Source organism: Lathyrus oleraceus, chromosome 3 (genome assembly GCF_024323335.1).
Source record: "Lathyrus oleraceus cultivar Zhongwan6 chromosome 3, CAAS_Psat_ZW6_1.0, whole genome shotgun sequence".
In the NCBI taxonomy this organism is placed as follows: Eukaryota; Viridiplantae; Streptophyta; class Magnoliopsida; order Fabales; family Fabaceae; genus Lathyrus; species Lathyrus oleraceus.
Window position 1 is genome coordinate 233,943,980 of NC_066581.1, and position 23,619 is coordinate 233,967,598.

At 34.1% G+C, this 23,619-nt stretch overlaps 1 protein-coding gene across 1 annotated transcript; it reads left to right on the forward strand.

The window, feature by feature from the left end:
• The first annotated feature begins 10,244 nt into the window (after nt 1-10,244).
• Nucleotides 10,245-11,530, forward strand: LOC127126535 (calmodulin). The gene is made up of 2 exons (XM_051055476.1): nt 10,245-10,509; nt 10,978-11,530. Exons 1-2 carry the CDS (start codon nt 10,434-10,436, stop codon nt 11,349-11,351), a joined length of 450 nt encoding a protein of 149 aa, XP_050911433.1. The 5' UTR covers nt 10,245-10,433; the 3' UTR covers nt 11,352-11,530.
• Nucleotides 11,531-23,619: the final 12,089 nt, after the last annotated feature.

Below are 23,619 nucleotides of genomic sequence, written 5' to 3' on the forward strand. Positions count from 1 at the left end.
GCCATTGATAAGGTTTTCTTAAGATTACTCTGCAGTAGATATCACCTAGGACAAAGGATACCCTGTATGAATCAAAGCATTCTTGATATAATAAGGCTTAATTTCACCGACAATTTCCATTGGACATAGAAATTAGGGTAGAATGATTAAAGGTTTTCTCTCCAAGGACTTAGGAGAAAATAACCCTGAGAATTGGTAGTAATTGATATTTGTTGATGCAATAGTGACTCAAAGTTGTTATAGGGACAAATTATACACCTTCCCTGACATTGTTCCTTTCCCCTTGCAAACCCTTATTTTACAAATATTAATTTCTTTTACATTTAATTTTATAAATCTGAATCTAAAACCCCCAGCAATAGTTTTTGTTTAACTGAACAATGATTTGAACTCGATATTAACTTGCAGTCCTTGAGATCGACATTCCGGGAATTTCCCCTTTATTACTATAACAGGCAAAGTAGTACACTTGCTATTTTTTCGACCAGGGCATAAAAATTTAATTCGATGGAGACTATTATGATTTTTCCTCTCTTTGGCATTTCTTTAGTCCCAGTTCCCTCGCTTCATTTCCCTAGTAGCGACAACTAGAGACTCTGCTGGGGACCAAACCAGTTTTCTCTAAGCGAGTCTGGCCTAGTTTGGGTTTGTTTCTTTTTACGAACGTGGAGGTTTTTCCATCATCTATTTTTCTGTATATATTGCTTTTTATTGCTAACATGTACATATTATTCTTTGTTTTTCTGTTGATTTGAATCCTTGGTACCATGACGAAGAAATTTTGGAAGCAATAATGATTGCAAAGAAAACCTGTGTGAAAGAGTCTCCACCCAAGTCTGAGAGTTTTGCTTGAGATTTGAGAGGTTGAGTAGTATTAGTTTGCGAGGTGCCTTCCTTGTTAGGGTCATTCGAGAATCTCACTTAGTGGTGGATTCTCTTAAGGGGATTGATGACCGTTGTGCTTTCAGCGTAATCATCCTTTCCTTTACTAGAGTCAGTGGCCCTAAAACCCCTTTTGTAGAACCTTTAACCATGGCCATCCTAGACTGATGGTCGCGTAGTATAGGCCACCGAGGTGCCTTCCACGTAAGTTGACATAAGCATCTGACAGTCAAAAAAGTCCATGACTCTAAGGGAAGTGTATTACACCCAATTTTCCAAAAGCCCTAGATCATACAAAGGGAGAACCTTGGTTTTCTAAACAGTCATTATTAAACTCCATGCTTTGTCACAATGGTTCGAAACCATGAACCCATGCCTAAAACCCATGGAAATAAATAGAAAAACCAATAATTCATCATCAACATAATAAGGAAAACTCTTAAAGATTTTCGTTTGTTCAAACGCAGAATTACAAGACCTTTTTCCGACACAATCATGGATATTTCAACAAGGAAAAACACCACTTCCTTCTGATTCAAGAGTCCTAACATCATCTCATTGAAGGTCCTCAGCTCAAAGGTGACAATCCTCAAGGATAACAAGTTTAATGACAATTTTGGGAACATCATAGATCTTCTAACTGAGAAGGTTGATTATGGTGCTATCATTATAATGGATAAATACTATGACGTCCTTTTAAGGTGCTTCACTTTCCCCGACTTCCAAATCTCTCCAACTTTGGAAGACCTCGAGAGGCTCATCAACCGATCAATAAAAGAATACAACCCCTTTCCCAAGCTGGAAGAAGGTTTATGTTTGACCAAGCTCTCACCCGCCTTGGGTATCAACGCCAACAAGCTAGTGGCCAACTGGAGCGTTAAGGGATCAGTCAAGGGATTGACCCAAAAGTTCCTCAAAGCCCATGTATGGGAAATGTTAAAGGAAGAAAGGCCCGAATTCTACAGCGCAACCTTGGCACTCCTGATTCACGTAATTGTTCTCTTCCCAAATGTGGACAAGTTTGTGGATCACTTGGCAATTGAAGTCTTTTTAACAAAGAATCCAGTGTATTTCCTACTTGTCGATTCCTATCATACCTTTCATACATGGAATGAGAAGAAGGGAGGTACTTTCCTCTACTGTGCTCCTCTACTGCATCTATAGATGAGGGACCACATGCCTCAATGTGGGCCTTTTACTCAAAGTAATCTGACATGGCCTCAGAAGTTCGCATCTCTCTCCGCCTGCTCAATTTTATGGTACAAGAGAGAATGGGATACGAAAGACGTCATTGCATGATGCAGAGGGTTCTCAAACATACCCTTAGTAGGAACACAAGGTTGCATCAACTACAACCCCGCTATACTCAAAAGACAACTGGGGTACGCCATGTTTAGTCCTTATGAGGAAAGAGACTTCATTCTCTTTGTTGTCAATACCGTAGACCCACTCGATTCAAATGTGAAGAAAGTGCAGAAAGCTTGGACAAACATAATCTGTATTGACCAAGAATGGGGTAAGAAAAACATCCTAGCCAAGGAACCCTACTTTGTATGGGTAAAAGAGAGGGCTAGGGTTGTTAAGATGCCATTTCTGTTTAATCCTTCTTCATTCCCGTTGATGTCTGATCCCGAGCCTATCCTACAAGAGGACATGGACAAGCTTACCGACCAAATCAAAGAGCTTGAGTTGGAAAACACTCAATTATGAGTTCAACTCAATCATGCCAAGGAACGTAATGACGTCTTGGAGGATAAAGGTAAGCAAGTTTGTGAAAAATTCGAGGATAGCAAGTAGAGGCTCCGAATAGCCGAAGGAAAAAGAGTTTGGGTTGATGGAGCTCTACAAGGAGCTAACCCCGAGCTAGACTTCCACAACGACAAGTTGGATCAAGCGCACCGAGTCATCAAGGACCTTGAGAAAACTTTTGAGAGGTCAAATGCTATGAAGAAAAAAGCGAGAGAAGACTATGAAGCCTAGCTTATCGAGCTGAGGAACCCTCTCAAGGAGTGTGAGGATCTCCTAGCTAAGGAACATCTAGAGAGATAGCAGATTCACCGAAGTTTCTTGCGCGAGCAGTTCAACCTTGGACGGGCTTACGAGTAAATCAAGAACCTGAAGAGGGGGATCTATGACCAAGCCTATACGGAGTTGCAAAACAACTGTAAACATTGAGAGGAGCTTTGCCATGGAGCCGAAGCTGCCATTGCTCAAAGGGATGAAATCATCCACAATCTCTGAACCTTTACAATGAGTGGAGGGAGAAACACACCAACATGCCAGTGCTAACTAACTATTCCCTTCAAGACTTTCCCGACAAGTTGAAAGAGGATGATTTGATAATGTGCCCAAATAATACCCTTGAGAAGGTCTATCAGTTTGTCAAATTCTGCAAGAAGACGATGACCAAACTCATTATTGACATTGAGGCTCTCCGCAAGTCTCAAGGGGTCACTTTCAGGGTTGACATCTAGTTAGTTTATTTGTTTCAGCTACTTGTACTTTGCAACTTCCATGTATTGTAACTTGTCTTTCCTTTCAAAGGATGAATAAAAGCTTTTTGTTTCTCTCTATTGTGTTTTCCTTTATCCATGATTATGAATGTAAACCGTTTAGTTCTCACAATGAATAAACACGATTAACTAAAAGAGCTTTGAATTAACATTAAAAAAAAATCACACATCATTTGCATTTAAAAAAAAAACATAAAAACTCATGCATCCACCCTGACCAGAATCCTACTCCCAAAGTTGAGTTTCCGGTATAATACACAAAGACACCAACAAGCAGTCATGAAGCAACTTCAACAGAACCAAGCTGCACTCCAGGAAGAGGTATCCCAGGTACGGTCCCAGATGGGGCAACTGATGGAAACTATATAGGTGGTCACAAGAGGCCAAGAGATCATGGCGAAGATGCATGAAGAAATGAGACAACAGGTTAATGCTGCCAATCCTCCAATTCCTCCGGTGGTTGAGACTCCGATCCATCCTCCTCCTCCTCAGGTTGACCCTCCAGTCCAAGCTATTACAAAAATGAGTTTGATTAGATTTGATTAAGGAAAAGGTTTGAGGTGAATCGAATTGGAAGTTTTTAATGGATGATAATTGCTCGAATGATCTCCATATTCTTTCATAAATACCTTTGCCAATAATGTTCGATGTACCTAAACTTCCATGTAATGTCTGCCTCTTTACTAATTATAACTCCCCTGTCATAATGTATTATCTTATAACTCTTTCTTATGACCCTTCAAATGGCATTTTAGCCTTGTCATCGGCTCCGACTTGCACTAACTGGAATATCACCGACTTACATGAGGTTGGCTCCGTCTTGGTTATTTTGATACCTTAACCGGATTATAGCTAGTAGGTAAAACACATATACTAATCTACTAACCTCGCCATACTCGTCTGTCATACCGACTCGGTCTCAACAAATTCTGGTATGTACATAAATGGTCATTCGATCTTATATCCCAGTCGGTCAAACTAATTTTTTGGGATGTACATAAGCGCCCCGAGCATGAGATCTAAAAGATTTAAATGTTCGGAAAAAGGAAGCCCGTAAATTTCTTTTTCAGTTTTCTTCAGTCCACTTATGTCGTGATATTCGTTTGTAGTGACGTGTCTTTAATCATGATAGTGTATCTTCATCAAATTATCTCATTCCTTAATAATGATGACTTTTTATAGGAATTTGATCCCTTTCAATGATCTGAAATGTTTCATGTTTCTTAAGTCCTTAAGAGGGCTTCCTCTTGATTAAAGTCATCTCTTTACCTTCTGGCTCGTCATTTGCTGGAGGAATTTATTTCTTTTTGAAAGTAACCTTTAAAGTTTCCGTTCTTTCTTCAAGATCAGGTATATTTACTTTTGTTTCTTTGTTATGCATTTTTTATCCAATGACTATTGTTGATGAATGTGATGATAATAAAAATGCATTAAAATCCTTGAGTGCTCGCGAAATAAAAGATATTTGAGATTTTTATATGAGAGGACGTAGGGATACTCTAACCCATGATGACTTTGATCGTATTGTAAAGGAGGCTTATGGTAATATTTCTGCCTCTTTTAGCTATTCTGATTCTGAATCTTATTCGTCAGGTTCGTCAATCGAGGTGCTGATGGAGTCGTTTGATCAAGAAGTAATGAGTTATGATCACAACTCCATTGACGAGGTGGAGATTGTTAAACTTCGACCCTTGAAGAATGTTTCTTCTACTGGGAACAAAGAAGATGTTATTTTATAGCCATGTATTCCAGGGGAATGTGCTTGTATAACTCATCCCAGAGGAGTTAAAGATGAATATTTCCATTTCTACGTCGGGGTATTGGAATATTTTAACATCCACATTCCCATTACCGATTTTGAATCCGATTTATTAAGACCCCTGAATACTGCCCCTTCTCAACTTCATCATAATAGTTGAAGGTTTATCAAGGCTTTTGAAATAGTTTGTGAGGCCATAGATATATAGCCCACCACATGTTTATTTTTCACCTTTTTTGAAATCAAAGGTGTTGAGAAGGGTGGATGGGTGAGCATTAGCGACCTTCCTGGAAAGAGTTTTCTCCAAGTTTATACCACTAACTAAGGTTTCAAAGACCAATTTCTCTGAGTTAAGTGTGGACCGAGACATCCTCAGGTAATATATGTGTTAGAAGGGTCTCATCATTTTCCCGTCTATTAGACTGGGAGTCCACTTTCCGGTTTTTATTTTGACAAATTAAGTGACTAGGAGGTTAAATCCTGGCCATATTAGATTTCTTTCGTATGATGAAGGTCCATGATCTATTGTCTTTACCTGAAGAACAAATTCTTTCTTTCCTGGGTAATGATCATTTATTTTCTTTTTATATCACCCGGGGTACCATCTTGCACACTACTAACTTCTTTTCTCAATTATCCTATAGGAAAAATGACCGACTTGTTTGTGAAAGAACATAAAAAACTGATGAGAAAATTTACGAGTGACAAGATCTGTACAGCCAATTGGGAAATTTTATCTTTGATGTGTGACACTGGTGGAAGTGACCAAACCAGATCATCCAATGAATTCAAGTTCAGGAGTAATAATTTTGACAGACTGAAATTGCTTTACGATCATCTGAAAAGAACTGTATTGGTTTGTGGGGTCAGTCGGTAATCTTGAAAGCAGTTTAGGGGGTTACAACCTTAACCTGAAAAACATGGTTCCACATATATTATATAGAGATAAAGTGTTAACCACTATATATCTTACTTTTATAGTGTTTCCGCTTCCTTGTTTTCTAAAGGGAGTCTGAATGGTGACATATCCTAGGACTTGCACATGTTCTCTCTAGAAACAAACCAAGAGCCTTTAAAAGGTTAGAAAAGCTTAGGGTTTATCTATAATCATTCAAAAACATTCTAATATAGAAAATTTTCAAAACTAATGGGATCCACCAAGAACCTTTTGATGTTCCAATCTTGAATTTATGGGTTGATTACCATGGGAACATCCTCGTGGGGGACGAACCCTTCTGCGTCTGTGCTAGAGAAAATGATTTTTAGTGTTGGGATGGATTTTTCAAAAAGTGGTGCTTCGGCGATATGTATCACCTGTATGTCATACTTTTTCTTGGATGAGCTAGAGTTCTCGCCTCCCGCAAAACCTTCTACAATAGTGTTCAAAGTGAATGAGGGGTTTATCAGGCTCGTGTCCTTCCTCAACACTTTGACTTCTTTGGTGAGGCGGAGTTATTCGTTTGGATTATCTTTATGGTGAGGCCTTCCTTTCTGAGTCATGAGCATTTCCTTGCACATACCTCTACAAAAGACCTCATTGAATAGGCTTTTCAATCTCTCGTTTTAGATGATGACAATCACCTGTACGATGGTCATGTATCATGCGGTACATGCACCATTTTTTGGGATCATTTCCAATGGAATATCCCTTAGGATCATGTGGCTCGAGAATATTTTTGGCATGGTAAACATCTTGTAAGATACACCATCTCCCAATATTTAATGGAGTGAAGCATTCAATGGGCTTCCGGACTGAATTGGAAGTAACTTTCTCATTGATTGATATTACATTTTGATTTTTCTAGCAATTGATTGGCTCTGGTTTACAAGTCCTCTCTTTAATGTCTTTGGTTCTCTTCTATGCATTAATGTCTTCTCCCTTCATGTAGAATTCTTCCCTGGCTTTAATCTCTTACATTTTGGATGTTGAATTTTATGGCAGGACTGGTTCAAGAGTCTCGATTTGAAGCCATTATGAAAATCCCCCATGAGCATCTCTTGATTTAGATGGACGACTTTGGTAGTTTCTTCGTTAGAATACGCCATATATTCTCTTAAGGAATCGATATATTGTCGTAGAATATCAAAAGGCTTGTGGTGGAGACTTTCCTATGTTTGTTGATGGATCATTTTTTTTTTGTCCTAGTAACTAGTTATGGAGAACCTTGGTGAACTTATATACCATTCGAGAGTTGCTTCCTTCGATATTCTAGCCATCATTTGCATTTAAGAGATTCAATCACCCTGGTAATGTCCACTTGTGTGTTGATAGAAATGATGTGCTCTTAAGGATCACTTTTCCCCTTAAACATCTTTAGGGAGGGCAATTTGAAGTTTTTCGGAAACTTTACATCCCAAATCTTTGCCTCAAAAGGTTTATGATCCATGTGGTATTCATGATCAATGAATACCAGCTGTATTTGTTGTTGTTATAGATCCCTTACTATCACTTGTAGTATCTCGTTTAAGCGACGTAGTTCCCCATAACGATGAGCATATGACAACTCTGTCACTACCAGTGGTGACTGAGGCTGATCTTACCATAAAGAAATGATAAAGGGGGTTGTGTTTGGATATGGTTGTATGGCTAGTGATAGTTTTATCGAGCCCCACAATGGCGCCAAATATACATGTTCGTTAAACTAATCGATAACTCCACTGATGATAGGCTAAGAGTCACAAATATAACTTTGAGTGTAAGTCATACATAAAAAATATGTTATTTTCCTTCTTTGATTGTATCCTCTATACAATGGTCTTGATATGTTTTGAATCCATAAATCCTATCGATTGACCATTAAGACATGTGTTTTCTCGTCCGCTTGAGAGCAATAAATGAGAGTCAAGCCCTATATTTCTTTGTGTTAGATCGTCATTTATGACTATTTACACGACTTAAATGCTCTATCCATTTATGTAAATGGTACTAATAAAAAATGAGATATATTTAATTTGGGCGAGTCTGATCGATCTAACTCATAAGTTTGTCCCGCTTGGTCCTTCCATGTCGTTGGATTAAAGCGGGTCTAAGTTATGTGAAGTTTGACCTCAGACCTGAAATAAATAACTAAAATGTACATATATTATACATAAATTTGGAAGATCATGCATATTATATATTCATTTAAAACAATTCTATACCTTTCACCATAGTAAAAAGTGTTTACCATTGGTTCTCTTCTATACCTTTCACCAAGTAAAAAGTGTTTACCATTGGTTCTCTTAGATCTTCATATTTGTGAAATCATCTCATTGCATCCCATAATTAACTAATAAATCCAAAATATAACTTAAAAGATTGTTGGAACTTTTGTCCTCCGTCTACTTCCAAATTTTAGCAAGAAAAAGATGAACATGATGTAACAATGGCGATATCAATAAATCTCAAAGTGTATATCACTAAACTTTAGGATCAATCGTAGTTATCAATTTAAACAAATTGGAAGTAAATATGTAAATTAGCGAGCTCATTTCAAAATACTTTAGAAACAATGACATAATTTTACTTTCATATTAAATGTATTGATATTGATGAAATTTAAAAAATAAAGTTTATCAAATATTCTCATGTATTAAAAAGTGAATTTAATTGAAATGCATTCACAATGTAAATATATTTTGCACTCTTAATTAATTATAATAATTGATTTGTTAGAAAAATCTGACTTTTATTATAATTAAATATGGGCCCGTTTGTTTTGGTTTATTTTAAAAATGATTTTTATAGTGTTACATATTTTAGTGTAAAAAAATTTTACAAAAGAATTTTTCATAAAAGTTTCAAATGAAAATTTGGTTTGAATAATTATTCTTAAAATGTTATTTTAGGTATTTTATCATTTTATCGAAACTTTTTTTGGATATCAAATTTTTAAAAAATCACTTAATTTTGAAGCTATTTCAAATAGCTTTTCATAAAAATCATTTTTAAGATACAATTTTTTGAAAAAATTGTGATTTTGATAATGTTTTGATCTTCAATAATGTATATTTATGTTATTGAATGAACAATTCAATCTTTTAATTTATAAAAAATAAATTTAGACAAACTTATAATATTTTAAAAAATATTTTTGTAGAATCCATTTTCAAAAATAAAAAGAAAAAATCTTTTTTTTTAAAACTAAAACAAATTGGTCCATAAAGTAACACAAACGGATGATTGTGATGTATTGACAATATAGACTTTTTTTACGCTAACAGTGCATAATAATTAACCTCTTAAAAAATAAAAGGGTCAACATAGAAATATCTTTTTTGAAAATTCAAATCATTACAACATAAATTTATACTATTTTTCTACCTATAAAATATCATTATTTCCACCTTTTATCAAATAAGAATAAGGCTTAAATAATCTCTCTGTTTATGTCGGTGAGATTTTGATTTTCGTCTGTATCTTTTTTTTAATTCTTAAATATCGATAATCATTTGAATTTTTATTTTAGAAATAAAGATCAAATAAATATTAAGATTAAAGACTATTTTCAAAATAAAACATATATAAATGAAAAAAAATACAGCTCTATTATTTAAAATATATATATATATATATATATATATATATATATATATATATATATATATATATATATATATATATATATATATATATATATATATATATATATATATATATTGAGTATTTAGATGAAGTGATAGTCAAATTGTTATCATTTAAATTAGATCTTGTACAAAAATGATGTCACTTTTTTATATTATTTCCAAATAATAAAATATCTCACAACATCTATAGATAATTAAATTAGCATGCAACATTTTTATGCATATGCGTTAAAAAAATGCAATCTATCTCCATTATATTTAATTTTCATTAAACTCAAAAAATGCAATCTCTCTCCCTTAGATTTTTTTTTTCTTTCAAATTTTTACATTAATATTATTGTTTCTAAATTGGAGTCTAAAATCATAATAAAAAATTTATTTTTTTGTATTTTATTTATCTTAAGACCAAACTCCAAAATAAATCATCACCCACCCATAAGATTAACATTTTAAATATTTGTAACAAGTTTTAAAGGTTGTTTAGAATAATAGGATAATATTAGGTGAAAGAGGAAACAAGTCAATATATGTTATTTATGGCAAATAAAAAAGAGTGGAGTTTGTGTTGATGACATAGATATAAGAAGGAGAGGTTTTGTAGGAACAAGATTGTTTATTCACTTTCTTGTTTTTCTCTTTCTCTCTCTTTCTTCTGAAAAGCATAAAGAAAAAAAAAAACTCATATCCAAAGAAAGAAAGATCTATATTTCACAATGGCAGATCAACTCACAGATGATCAGATCTCTGAATTCAAGGAAGCCTTCAGCTTGTTTGATAAAGATGGCGATGGTATGTTTTAATCTATCATCATCTGTTTCTCTTTTCATTTTTTTCATAGCATTTTTATTCCATGATTCCTCTCCCATAATCTCTTTTGTTTTCAATTATTATTGTTGTCATTTAAAAATCATCTCTGACAATCTCGATGTCATGTTTGGTTTCTGTGTATCTGTATGTGATTCAAAGTTTTTGTATAAGATTTTAAATCCTAAAATTTATAAAAAATTTATGAATCTACGCAACAACGATACTTTAGATTGAAGACATGTTTGATCTATAACACAGACACCGACACCACACATGACATCGATATTTTACATTCGGTCATTCTTCTATTTTTTTAAAATGTTTATGTGTGTCTGGTGTTCAGATTTGTGTCAGTGTTTCATAAGATATCATAATTGCATCACATTTTGCGAGCATGGCCTTAATTAAGAGAATATTTTCTTGGCAAAATGTTCTATATGTGTTTTGCAGGTTCCATCACAACAAAGGAGCTTGGAACTGTGATGAGGTCATTAGGCCAAAATCCAACAGAGGCAGAGCTACAAGACATGATAAACGAGGTCGATGCTGATGGTAACGGAACAATCGATTTCCCTGAATTTCTAAACCTTATGGCAAGGAAAATGAAAGACACAGATTCAGAGGAGGAGCTGAAAGAAGCATTCAGAGTATTCGATAAGGATCAGAACGGATTCATTTCTGCTGCCGAACTTCGTCATGTAATGACCAATCTTGGCGAGAAGCTAACTGATGAAGAAGTCGATGAGATGATTCGAGAGGCTGATGTTGATGGCGATGGTCAAATTAATTATGATGAATTTGTTAAGGTTATGATGGCCAAGTGAAATTAATCACCAAACTTATATACAATACTACTACACCTTCTATATGTATAACCTTTCATCAATTCTCGTTCATTTATTCAATATTATCATTGGAATGTATTTGAATATGAATATTTACTTGATGTGAAATTGATATACAGGGTATATTATATAATAAAATTTGTTCTGTTACACATTTATTCATATGATTGTTTTTCATTCTGCATAGCGAAAGCTGCTCAAGCATATAAGTAAGGTTACATCATTCATGAAATGTGATTTTAGTGATTGGTTACATGGAATTTACAGCATTAGTTAATTAGGTAGTTGTTAATACTGGTTAGTTGAAGTAACCAAAATTTATGAGACAGATAATGAGTTTATGCAGCAGGAGCATAGTCATAACCACCATCGTCGTCATCATCTCCTTCATTGCAAACTGCTAGAGGATAGTCATAGCAAACAACAGCGTGATCATTTTCATGTTTCCTGCACCATGGAGCGATAACTCTGGAAATGAATGCCATTTTCTTGGAAGTGTAGGAGAAGAAACAATAGGAGAAAAATGCAGTGTCCTAAATTGGGGACTAGCAGAGAAGATAATATATGGTACTGATGATTGTTGAGTTTTTTTGAGACTCGATATGCTGTTATATAAAGGGGAGGGGGAAATGTGAGAGTTGTTTTTAGCGCAAGAAAAGCACGAGAGAAGTGTGGATTTATGGTTGGAGTGTGAGTTTGAGGTGTGGAGAGTTATATTGTCTCGCCACATAGGAATTCCAATTCACACAACTCGAAGACATATATATGGCATCCATTCCACCACATATTGGACAACAATGACATAGGGAATCCTTGAGTGCAAAGTTGGCGTCAGTTTAACTAGTAAAATCATTAGTATTTAGGGGCACATTTTCGCATATGATAAAGAATCCCCTTTTTGCTAGTTAGAGCGAGGATTCACGGTTTTGAAAAATCAATCATCGAAGAAATTATTGGGTCGAATCGTGGATTATGTCGCTCTCTTTAAAACGTTTCGCGATACTGTCTAAAATTATGTAAAACAGTCGAACTATCATGCTGCCTCCAAAATAAGACAGTCCAGTTCAATTATACGATCACTACTTGCACGGAATGTGATTGTTCCAAAAATACACATTTTGATGGTGTTGAACCACTCGACGATGGTGTGAGAACCACTCGTAATATTTGGATATAACAGTTGCAGATGGCCGCAAGCAAGCCATTCGATAAACAGAAGAAAAAAAAAATAGATGAAGTGAATATGGGAGAGAATAGAGAATTCGAAATGCATAATTCTGGATTGAGTTGCAAGTGACGGGAAGGTAGCTATTTATAGCCAAGGATCTGACCCGAATGGAGAGAAATCGTGGGAAAAAACATGAGAGAGTGAAACCAGTCCAATCAAAACTAGTCGTTATTCACTTGGTCAGCAAGGAAGTGAGGAGACTTGGTCGGCAAGGCAAAAACGTGGTCAACAATTACCGTTAATGAATTAATAATTAATTAATTTGTATTTAAATACAACACGCCCTTATTAATTAATGGTGTGCTATAAATCATTTTTCATTATTTCGAGTACTAAAAAAAAATATTGGATCAACCCCTAAGCCCAAGCCCAAGACTGGACCGAACCAAACCCAGCCGAATCAAGCCATCGGGCAGACAAAGGAGGTGGCGGGGGCGCGTGTGTTATGTTTCATGGTATTGTGTTCTCACCCAACGAAAAAATTGGGTACCCTTTAGGTCTAACCTAATTTTCCCACTTGAAATATATAAACACTACTAAATTATGCTCTCCCTTCTATGTGAGACTTTAGTAAATTGTTTCAAATTCACTAACACACTTTAACTCATACTTGTGCTCATTTATTTCACACTTAATACCATTAACTTTTCCAAGTCACCACTCGAAGTTATCATCATTCCAAGTATTCCAACAACCCCCCACTTGAGTTTAAAAAGATGATTTTAGAATGAACATCAAACGTTTCTAAGATTGAACATAAGCAAAGGTGTCTACGACTAGAACCTCTGCGTTGTAGGTAGGATTGTGATTAAACAAGAGTGACACCATTGTCTTGACCTCTATCTCAGAAATCAAACCCGCACACAACCTTTTCTTAAGGTGTATTTTAATAGTCAGTGCTTTAATGGCCTTGCACGTGTATCCCGATTTAGTGAAAGCTATAGGAATTTTGCCTCGAAATTTTATAGGAACCAGCCTAAGTTCCACAATCACATATGTGAGTCTATCAAGAGTATTCAGGTAGCCTAGGTACTCCCTCGTACATAGTATATATCACATTAAGAGTTTCTATTATCTTATCCTCTTATTGCTTCCAGGTTCATACTTCTCTTATTTATACTAGCATAATCACCTCACATTACTCACAACTTGTTATTTCTCATTGAACTTATTTCTTGGGATCTCCAATTATTAGGTCGGTTTACCATTATGAGCAACTCATTTCTCTATAGGCAGTAGTCCCATCTTCTTTGATGTATTATGGACATTCTCTCTAGCTAATCCTTTCGTCAAATGATATGCTAAATTTATATCAATGCGTAGATGATCCACTCTTACAACTCATTTAAAGATACAATTTAACAATGATGTGCTTTCTTCTAATTGGATGTCTTTTACCATTATAATAATGGTTCTCAATTTTTGCAATATCCTCGGTACTATTACATTGGATCAACACAGTTGGCATAGGTTATCCCACGAAGAGATCTCAACTAACAACCATCTTAACCAACTTGCTTCTTCACTAGCAGTCGTAATGCTATCATCTCATACTCCATAGTGGACTAAGTCCAGATAGTCTTTTTTCTTTGATTTCCAAGATACATCTTCTCAAGCTATACTAAATATATAGCCACTAGTTTCTTTGTAATCATCTGATAAGGTATTCCAATCTGCAACACTGTATCCTTCAAGCACAACAGGAAATCTCTGATAATGAAAATTGAGATTCATGGCCCTTTTAAGGTACTGCGTGACTCGCTCAATAGCTTTCCAATGCTCATTACTTGGTCTACTAGTAAACCTACACAATAATCCTATGACATATGCAATGTCGGACCTAGTACAATCAGTGACATACCTGATACTACCAATAATGCTCGTATATTCCATTTATCTGACACTATCACTAGTGTTCTTAAACAGTTTTTCACTTGGATCGTATGGTGTGCAAGAAGGTTTACAATCAAAGTAGTTATATTTCTTTAAGATCTTCTATATATAATGAGATTTATCCAAAGAAATTCCTTTTTCAGATCTAGTGATCTTGATTCCAAGAATCACATTCGCTTCTTCGAGGTCTTTTATATCAACGTTGTTGCTCAACAATGCTTTCACGTCATTAACATCCTGAATGCTTGATCCAAATTGTGAGTGCAATTTTCTGCTAGATGTATTTTGTATGATGTTAAAACTAGGATATTTTAGCATTTATCTATATTGGACGATATCTCTTTGAGTCTTAATGTGCGTCTTAGCATTAGGAAGCATAAAAACATTTTGAAATGATTTAGAAAAGGTTTCATACATTAAAATCAAGTTTTTTATGGGAAAAACAGTCTATGTGGTATCACATACGTGCTATAGGTCGACATATAGAACAAAATTATTTTTGTGTCGACACATACGAGTTACAGGTCAAAACATGTAACTCATTTTTAAAGCTTGTTGCTTCTGTTTGATGTGCCTACTACATGTGTTGACACAAGACCTATACAGGTCGACACATGCATCAAATGTGTCGACACATGACTTACATAGGTCAACACATGCAACGCAATTTTCCAAAAATTCATGATTTTTTCAAATCTCTTGCATTCCTTTTGCCTCCAACTGCATACATATAAATACTTCATACATGCATCATCTCTTCAAGTGATTTTGAGAAAATCAAAACGAAACTGGGATTTCAAAGAGTGATCATCATCTTCAACCTTCATTCTATGCATACACACATACAAACTACACATAATCATTCTTTATTTGGATGCCATCTAGAATTAGTGTTGATAACGTCCAATTTAGGTTGTTGAATTGTAAATTGGGTTGAGATCTTTGAGAGTTTCAAATAAGAAAACGAAGTTAGAGTTTTCCTTCAATATCAATTGAGGATTTTAAGGTTTTGTACAAGATTACACAACTTGGATCCGATCAAGTGAAGGCTTTGAAGAATGGGGTTTTCTTGCAAAGCGGTAGCATGTGACGGTGGATCAACTTGGTAAATCTTTTGTTACAACAATTCACAATTTGGATTCGATCGAGTGAAAGCTTTGAAGAATGGGACTTTCTTGCAAAGAAGTAGCGTGTGACGGTGGATCAACTTGGTAAATCTTGGGTTACAATAATTTGCAACTTGGATTCGATCGAGTGAAAGCTTTAAAGAACGGAAGATTCTTACAAAGCAGTAGCGTGAAACGGTGGATCAAATTGATATTGTTAGGTGACTTGATCAAGCTCAGATCAATGGAAGAGAAAATGTTAGAATCAACATCAAACTTAGGATTTGTAGGGTTAGATTGCTACATTTCTCTTGTATTATACTTTTGCAAAGTAAGGTTAATTTCATTATCTCAATTAGAGTTTGAACTGAGGACAGACGTACCCATAGCGAGGCCGATTAGAGAATGACCTAAACAAATCCTTGTGTACTCTCTCTCTCTCTCTCTCTCTCTCTCTCTCTCTCTCTCTCTCTCTCTCTATATATATATATATATATATATATATATATATATATATATATATATATATATATATATATATATATATATGTATTTATATTTATTTATCTCTTACGTTTCATTTACAAATTATTGAATTCATCTATTGTGTGATCAATACGTTTGGCTAAACCTTTTGATAACCACTTGAAAAGGTTTTATTGAGTTGATCAAAATCTATTAGATTGTGGTTGTATTTGAAGATCAACAAACCCTATAAAACTTCAGCTCGGCTGATTTCGAATGCAAGTTGCTTGAACCCTAAGCTTTCTTCACAATCCTCCGTTTACCGCTACTTGTTTGACCGAACCTTCCGTTCTTCAAACCTTTCACTCGGCTGAATCTACGAAGCAAAGGTTAGTGCAAAAACCCCCTAATTCTTGGAGGACAAAACCTCAAGGGTTTTATTCAAGGAAAACCCACACAAAGTGTCAACCCAAACTAAGATAATCCAATCTTATTTGGACGTTATCACAGCTGCAATGCACAATGCTCAACAAATATTATTATGTGTGATTATTGAGAAATGCAATGAAGAATGAAGATGATGAGAACTTTGGTGTATATCTTTCACTTTTCTTGTTAGAATGTTGAAGAAGAGACATTTGAATATTTATATGATGTATGGAAAAATAACTAACATAACAGAAAAATTTCACAAAGTTACACAGCAGAAAATTAAGTAAAACATGCGACGAGTCGACTCAAATAGGGATGAGTCGTCTCAAACAGAGTTTATTACAGGGTTGAGTCGACCTATGAGTCGACCTGTTCGGACCCGTGGCAATATGGTTGGGAAATGATTCGACCTAAATAGTGGATGAGTCGACTCATTCAGGTTTTCCAGGAATGAGTCGACCTGTGACTCGACCCGTTCAGACCCAAGGGTTTTGCTCCGAGTCATGAGTCGACTCATAGAGGTTAAATTTCCAAAAATGAGTTTTGCAACATATTATGACCAATTTAAGCCGATCTCCTATGAACCTAGGATGTTTACTATGATTAAGTGCATGATTCACATATAAGATATGCTCATATATGCTTAAACACACGGAACCTATATTTTGAATATGTTAAAGGATGAATGCTATGATGATATTATTCAAAGACACGATGTGGGCGACTAGCGAGGTTTGGCATCATTAAAATAAGGACTAGGCATATTTTCCCTCACAAACCGAAGTGGTCTCATTGCCAAGTTGCTGTCAGGATTTTGTGGTATATTAAGGGGACTCTGAAATATGGAGTTTTGTTCCCTTCTAGTGAAAAGGCTAATTCATAACTGATGGATTACTGAGACTTTGATTGGTTTGGAGACATAGTTGACAGGAGAAGTACTTCTGGATACTTGTTTAGGTTTCTGGAAAGTCATATTTCCTGGTGTTCCAAGAAGCAACCAATTGTTGCTTTGTCAACCGGTGAAGCAGAATATATTGCAAGTGTTGTGGCTGCATGTCAAGTTGTTTGGCTTCTTAATTTACTGCAGGATCTGAAGATCAAGGTAAACAAGCCTCTGAACCTGTAGATTGATAACAAGTCTGCAATCAATCTTGCCAAGCATATTGAGACTAAGTATAATTTTCTGAGAAGTCAGGTTCAAAATGGAGTGTTATAAGTTATGCGTTGCATCACTCAGAAGCATCTGACAGATGTTCTGATGAAAGCGACCAAAACTGATTAATTTTTCCACTTGAGGGATGAAATTGGTGTTGTTAGTTTCTGATTAGTTAAATCCAGAATTAAGGGATGGTGTTGAAGGGTAATTCAATATGCTAGTTTTTCGCCTATGTGACATTTCTTTTTAAAACAAATATAAAAAAACTTATAATATTTTAAAAAATAATTTTATAAAATTCTTTTTAAAAATTAAAAAAAAAGATCCATTTTTTTAAAACTAAAAAAAAAGCATTTCTTATATATGCATAACAAAAGATGCTCAAACATATAAGTAAGGCCACACCATTCATAAAAGGATCAATTGATGAGTAATAGGTAAAATTAGAGTAAATAATCTATTTTTTTTTCTTTTTCAATTAGCACTAATAGTTATAACCAAAAGAAAGAGCGACATTATAACTGGTTGATACATCAAATTTACAACACTAATACGGGTTAATGGAAGTACTAGCCAAAATCAGAGGGATAATGAGTTTATGCTGCAGGTGCATAATCATAACCACCATCGTCATCATCGTCTCCTTCATCGCAAACTGCAAGAGGATAGTCATACCAAACAACATCATGATCATTTCCATGTATTTTGCACAGTAGAGCAGCAACTCTGGAAATGAATGCCATTTTGTTGGAAGTAGCAGAACAAGAAGAGCAAAGTCTAGCAAGGAAGTTAATATAAGTGATATGGTTGAAGAGACTCGATAGCTCTTATTTAAAGGGAAAAGGAAAGTGTGAAACGTGTTTTAGCACAAGAAAAGCACGAGGGAAGTGTGGATTTATGGTTGGAGTATGAGTTTGAGTTGTGGAGTGTTACACTTTCAATTCAATTCGCACAACTCAGCAGAACAGGAATTCACGGGAATCCTTGAGAGCAATGTTGGCGTCATTTTAACTATTAAAAGCATTAATTAATATTTAGGAGCACCTTTTGGCATGATGAAGAATACCCTTTTTGCTACTTATAGTCAGGACTATTGTACCTCAATCACCGTAGTTAAGTAATTTATGGCTTTCTTTTCTTACCTTTTAACGTTTTCCTTAAATATCTTCTTTTCATAAAAATCTCTTTTAGATACTAAAATATGGAAGGGTTGCTCTTTTCACCCTTTTATCTACATCCATTCCACAGTACTTAAAAATTCAAATAATGATTTTCATGGTTTAAATATTCATATTCAGACGCATTCAAATCATACTAGAATACATTATTCTAAGATCTATTTTATTTTGTTAAAAAAATTATTCGTATATGTATCTTCAGACACACTTAATACATATCAATAACATATATAGATAACTAATGCACCATATTCAATCATTTTAATTTTTTTATTTATTTATATTTATTTATTAACTTTTAAATAAGTTGTTCAAAAAAAGTATTTAAAATAAACTATATAATTATTTATATTTATTTATTAACTACTTTTATAGTTAATTGAATATTAGATAACTTAATAGAATATATTAGTATCATTAACAAATTCAAAAATATAAAATAATACAAATATTATCTATTGAACTTAATGTTGAAGTCCTCTTACGAGGTAAAGAAAAATGGATAGAATGTTTTTAGAAAACGACTAAACTATGATAACTCTATCAACAGAAACAAAAATTCTGTTGATGATTGAAGAGCTTTTCCCAAAAAGAAAATTTATTAAAAAATTAATTGGATAAGAGTGTCATCATAAGTCAAAACTTAAACCGTTACTTATTCTAAAAGAACAAAAATCCCTTTAACATATTTACTTTTCTACTGATGAACTTCTTCATGAAGTGACCAACCTTGGTGAGAAACTAATTAATAGTTGATGAAATGATTCGATAGGCTGAAGTTGATGGTCATGGTCAAATTAATTATGATGAGTAAGTTGATGCCTAGGTGAAATTAATTACCCAACTTATATACAATACTACTGCAACTTATGTATGTATAACTCATTCATTTCTCATTCAGTTAATCAATATCATCATTGAAACGTATTTGAACATAAACATATACTAGATGTGAGATTGGTATTAAGGGTAACCGTTTTCAAAATCAGCAACAGAAAAAATTATCGGATCGAGTCGCGGATTAAGTCACTTTTTTTAAGACGTTTCATATAACAGTCCAAAATTATACAAAGCAGTTGAATTACCATGCCGCCTCCAGAATAAAATAACTCAATTCTATATTGTACGCACGATAATAATTGGTCTAAAATAGAGTCTCTCATGATACATACAAAGATCATTCGAATATAATACTAGTGCACCTTATATACGCAATACTTATTCATTTCTGATTCAGTTAATCAAATATCATCATCGGAACGTATTTGAACATGAAAATATACGATGTGAGGTTGGTATACAGGGTATATATATTGAATAATAACATTTGTTCTGTTGCACATTCATTCATATAATAGTTTTTCATTCTGCATAACAAAAAGCTGCTAAAACTATAATTAAGTATGGTTACAACACTACATCATCCATAAAACGATCACCTAAAGACTAAAAAGTAAGATTATAGCAGATGATCTAATGTTTTTATAGTTAGTACTAATCGTTACAACCAAAAAAAAGAACAAGATTATCATCATTAACCAGTTAGGCAGTAATTAATACTAGCTATTTGAAGTAGTAACCAAAATGAATGAGAGAGAGATAATGAGTTTATGCCGCTGGAGCATAGTCATAACCACCATCATCGTCGTCATCTCCTTCAACGCAGACTACAGGAGGATAGCCATACCAAACATCAACATGGCCATTTTCAAAATGCTTCCTGCACCATGGAGCTTCAGCTCTGAAACTGAAAGACATTTTTATATGGCAGGAGGACAGGAAACAAGAAGAGCAAACTGTAGTGTCTAAAATTAGGGACTAGCAGAAAAGATAATATAAGATGCTGATGATTGTTGATTTGTTTGAGACTCGATATGCTGTTATATAAAGGGGAGGAGGAAGTATGAAGCTTGTTTTAGCGCAAGAAAAGCACTGAGAGAAGTGTGGATTTATGGTTGGAGTGTGAGTTTGAGGTGTGGAGAGTTATATTGTCTCGCCACATAGGAATTCCAATTCACACAACTCAGCAGACACATTGGAGGACAACAATAACATAAGGAATCCTTGAGTGCAAGATTTCATTTTAACTATTAACAACATTAATATTTAAGACCACCTTTTGGCATGATGAAAAATCCTTTTGTTGATAGTTATAGTAAGGAATCTTGTGTCTCAATGGGCCTAGTGGCAACAATAATGAAGGGTTTTTTAACCTTTTAATGTTATTTTTCAAAATCTAGACACACTTCAACTACTTAACGAGGACATTGAATATGTAAGTCAATCTATGATTAATACATTGATAGAAGAATACGAGCTTGTACGTATGAAACCCGATGAAACCGTGAAATACTTGTAGATGCTATTTATTCATATAACTAACAAGTTAGAGAATTTAGGAAAGAATTAATATAACTAGGACCGTGCTAACAAACTTTTAAGGTCTACGTAAAGGGCATGACAACCAAAAGTAACCTCCATAAAAGAGCCACATGACTTGAAAACTTTGGATGTATCTATATTATTTGAAAATCTTACCAAGCATGAGTATGAGCTAAAGAGACTCAAAGCAAATGAAGTTAGCGAAACAGCATGAGTATAAGCTAAAGAGTTTCAAAGAAAATGAAGTTAGCAAAACAGACATAAAAATTCAAAGAAGATAAAATAAACATTTCCTTGAAAGTCTCCACTTCCAAGGAAAAGGTAAAGTAAGTTGATGATGGTACCGACAAAGATTTTTCTAAAGATGAGCAATTATGTATTTCTAGTACTTTAAAATAAAATGTAGACATAGTGGATTGTGATACTTGTCGAAATTTAAAACTTGAAATTGAAAATTTGAAAGGAATAATAATACATATCTCAAAATTACCTAGTATTACTTCTATAAGTTGATGAAATGAAGAGAATTTTTTTAGAAAACCATTTAAGAAAAATATGGAGATAAAAATGAATACAAAATTTTAGGTGAAGGTATTGTGGAAAATCCTTCCACAACTACCTTTGATAACATTATATTGTGAAAAGGGCTTAAACACAATCTCTTGATCATTAGTCAGTTGTGCGACAAATTGTACATTTAACTTTTGATACCCTAGGTTGAATGATTGAGCATAATATTGATAAGGAATTTGTGCTTGAAGGTTCTAGAGTTGAAAAAATCTATATTCTTAGATTAAATTATGTATCAAAGAGTGGTACCAAATATCTAGTCATCCGAAGTAAAGACTTTTGGTTATGACATATGCATTTGAGACATATTCACTTTGTGTTGATTAATAAGCTAGTTTCTCAGGAATTAGTGATCAGTCTACCATAAATTTTATTTTCAAAAGTAAAGTTATGTGATGCTTACTAAATGGAAAAGAAAACAAGTGTTTCTTTTTAAACAAAAAAATTGTTTCAACAAATAAACCTCTTGAGCTTCTCCATCTAGATCTCTTTGGCCCCTAAAGAACTAAAATTCTAGGAGTAAATTATTATGAATTTGTTATTGTAGACGATTGTAATAGATTCACTTGGACCATCTTCTTAGTTCATAAGGGATAAACTTTTAAAGCTTTTGTTAGATTTGTCAATCTTATCCAAACTCAATTTTCTTTGAAAATAGATTTTTAAGAAGTGATCTTGGTGGTGAATTTGTTAACCGTTATTTTGAAAAAAATTGCGACGAAAGCATAACACCCGCAACTTTTCATGTCCATACACCCCACAACAAAATTGGGTTGTAGTGTGTAAATACCATTTTTTAAAAGAATCAACAAGAACTATGATAAGTGAGATGAGTTTATCTAAGTACTTTTGGGAAAATGCAATTAACATTACATGCCACGTCTTAAGCACTGTGGACATTAGACCTATCCTAGAGAATACCCCATATGATCTACTTAAAGGGATCAAGCAAGCAATTTATTAGTTTGACGTTTTCAGGTGTAAATATTTTATTTTAAATTATGGTAAAGACAAGTTAGGAAAGTTTGGAGCTAAAACTGATGAGAGCATCTTTCTAGCGTATTACTCATCTAGTAAAACATATAGGGTGTTCAACCAATAACATATGTTATTGAAGATTTTGTGAATGTTTCTTTTGATGAAACCATACCCCAAGAGACGGGAAATGGTATTTCTTCTAGTTTTGATGTTTCATGTGTATTGACAGAAGATTTGGTAAAGGATTATGATCCAAAAGTGAATCTTCCTAAAAGTGAGAATATTTATTATGATAAATAGGAAATCGAATAAAAGGATGATTAAAAAGAGACCTCAACAAAGCTTCCTCAAGATTGGATTGTTGCAAAAGACTATCCGTTCGATAATATTCTAGAAGAAATTAAAAAGCATGTAAGTACACATTCCCAAGTTAATAGTTTATGTAATTATTTCCCAATCATCTCATAGGTTGAACCAAAATAAATACATGTTTCCTTTAATGATGAAGGTTGGATCCTTGTTATGCAAGAAGAGCTCAATCAATTCAAATAAAATGGTGTATGGGATCTTATCCCGCGTCCTCAAAATAAATTTATCATAGTTACCCGATAGGTTATTAGAAACAAGCTTGATAAAAATGACATAATTACAAGAAATAAAGCAAGATTGGTGGCAAAAGGATATAATTAAAGTGAAGAGAATAAATATGATGAGACATATGCTATCGTAGCTCATCTTAAAGTGATTCGACTCCTTTTGACATTTGCGAGTTGTTTGAATTTTATGTTCTATCAGATAGACATTAAATTTTCCTTCCTTAACGGTTTTATCAAACAAACAAACATACATCTTTTAACCA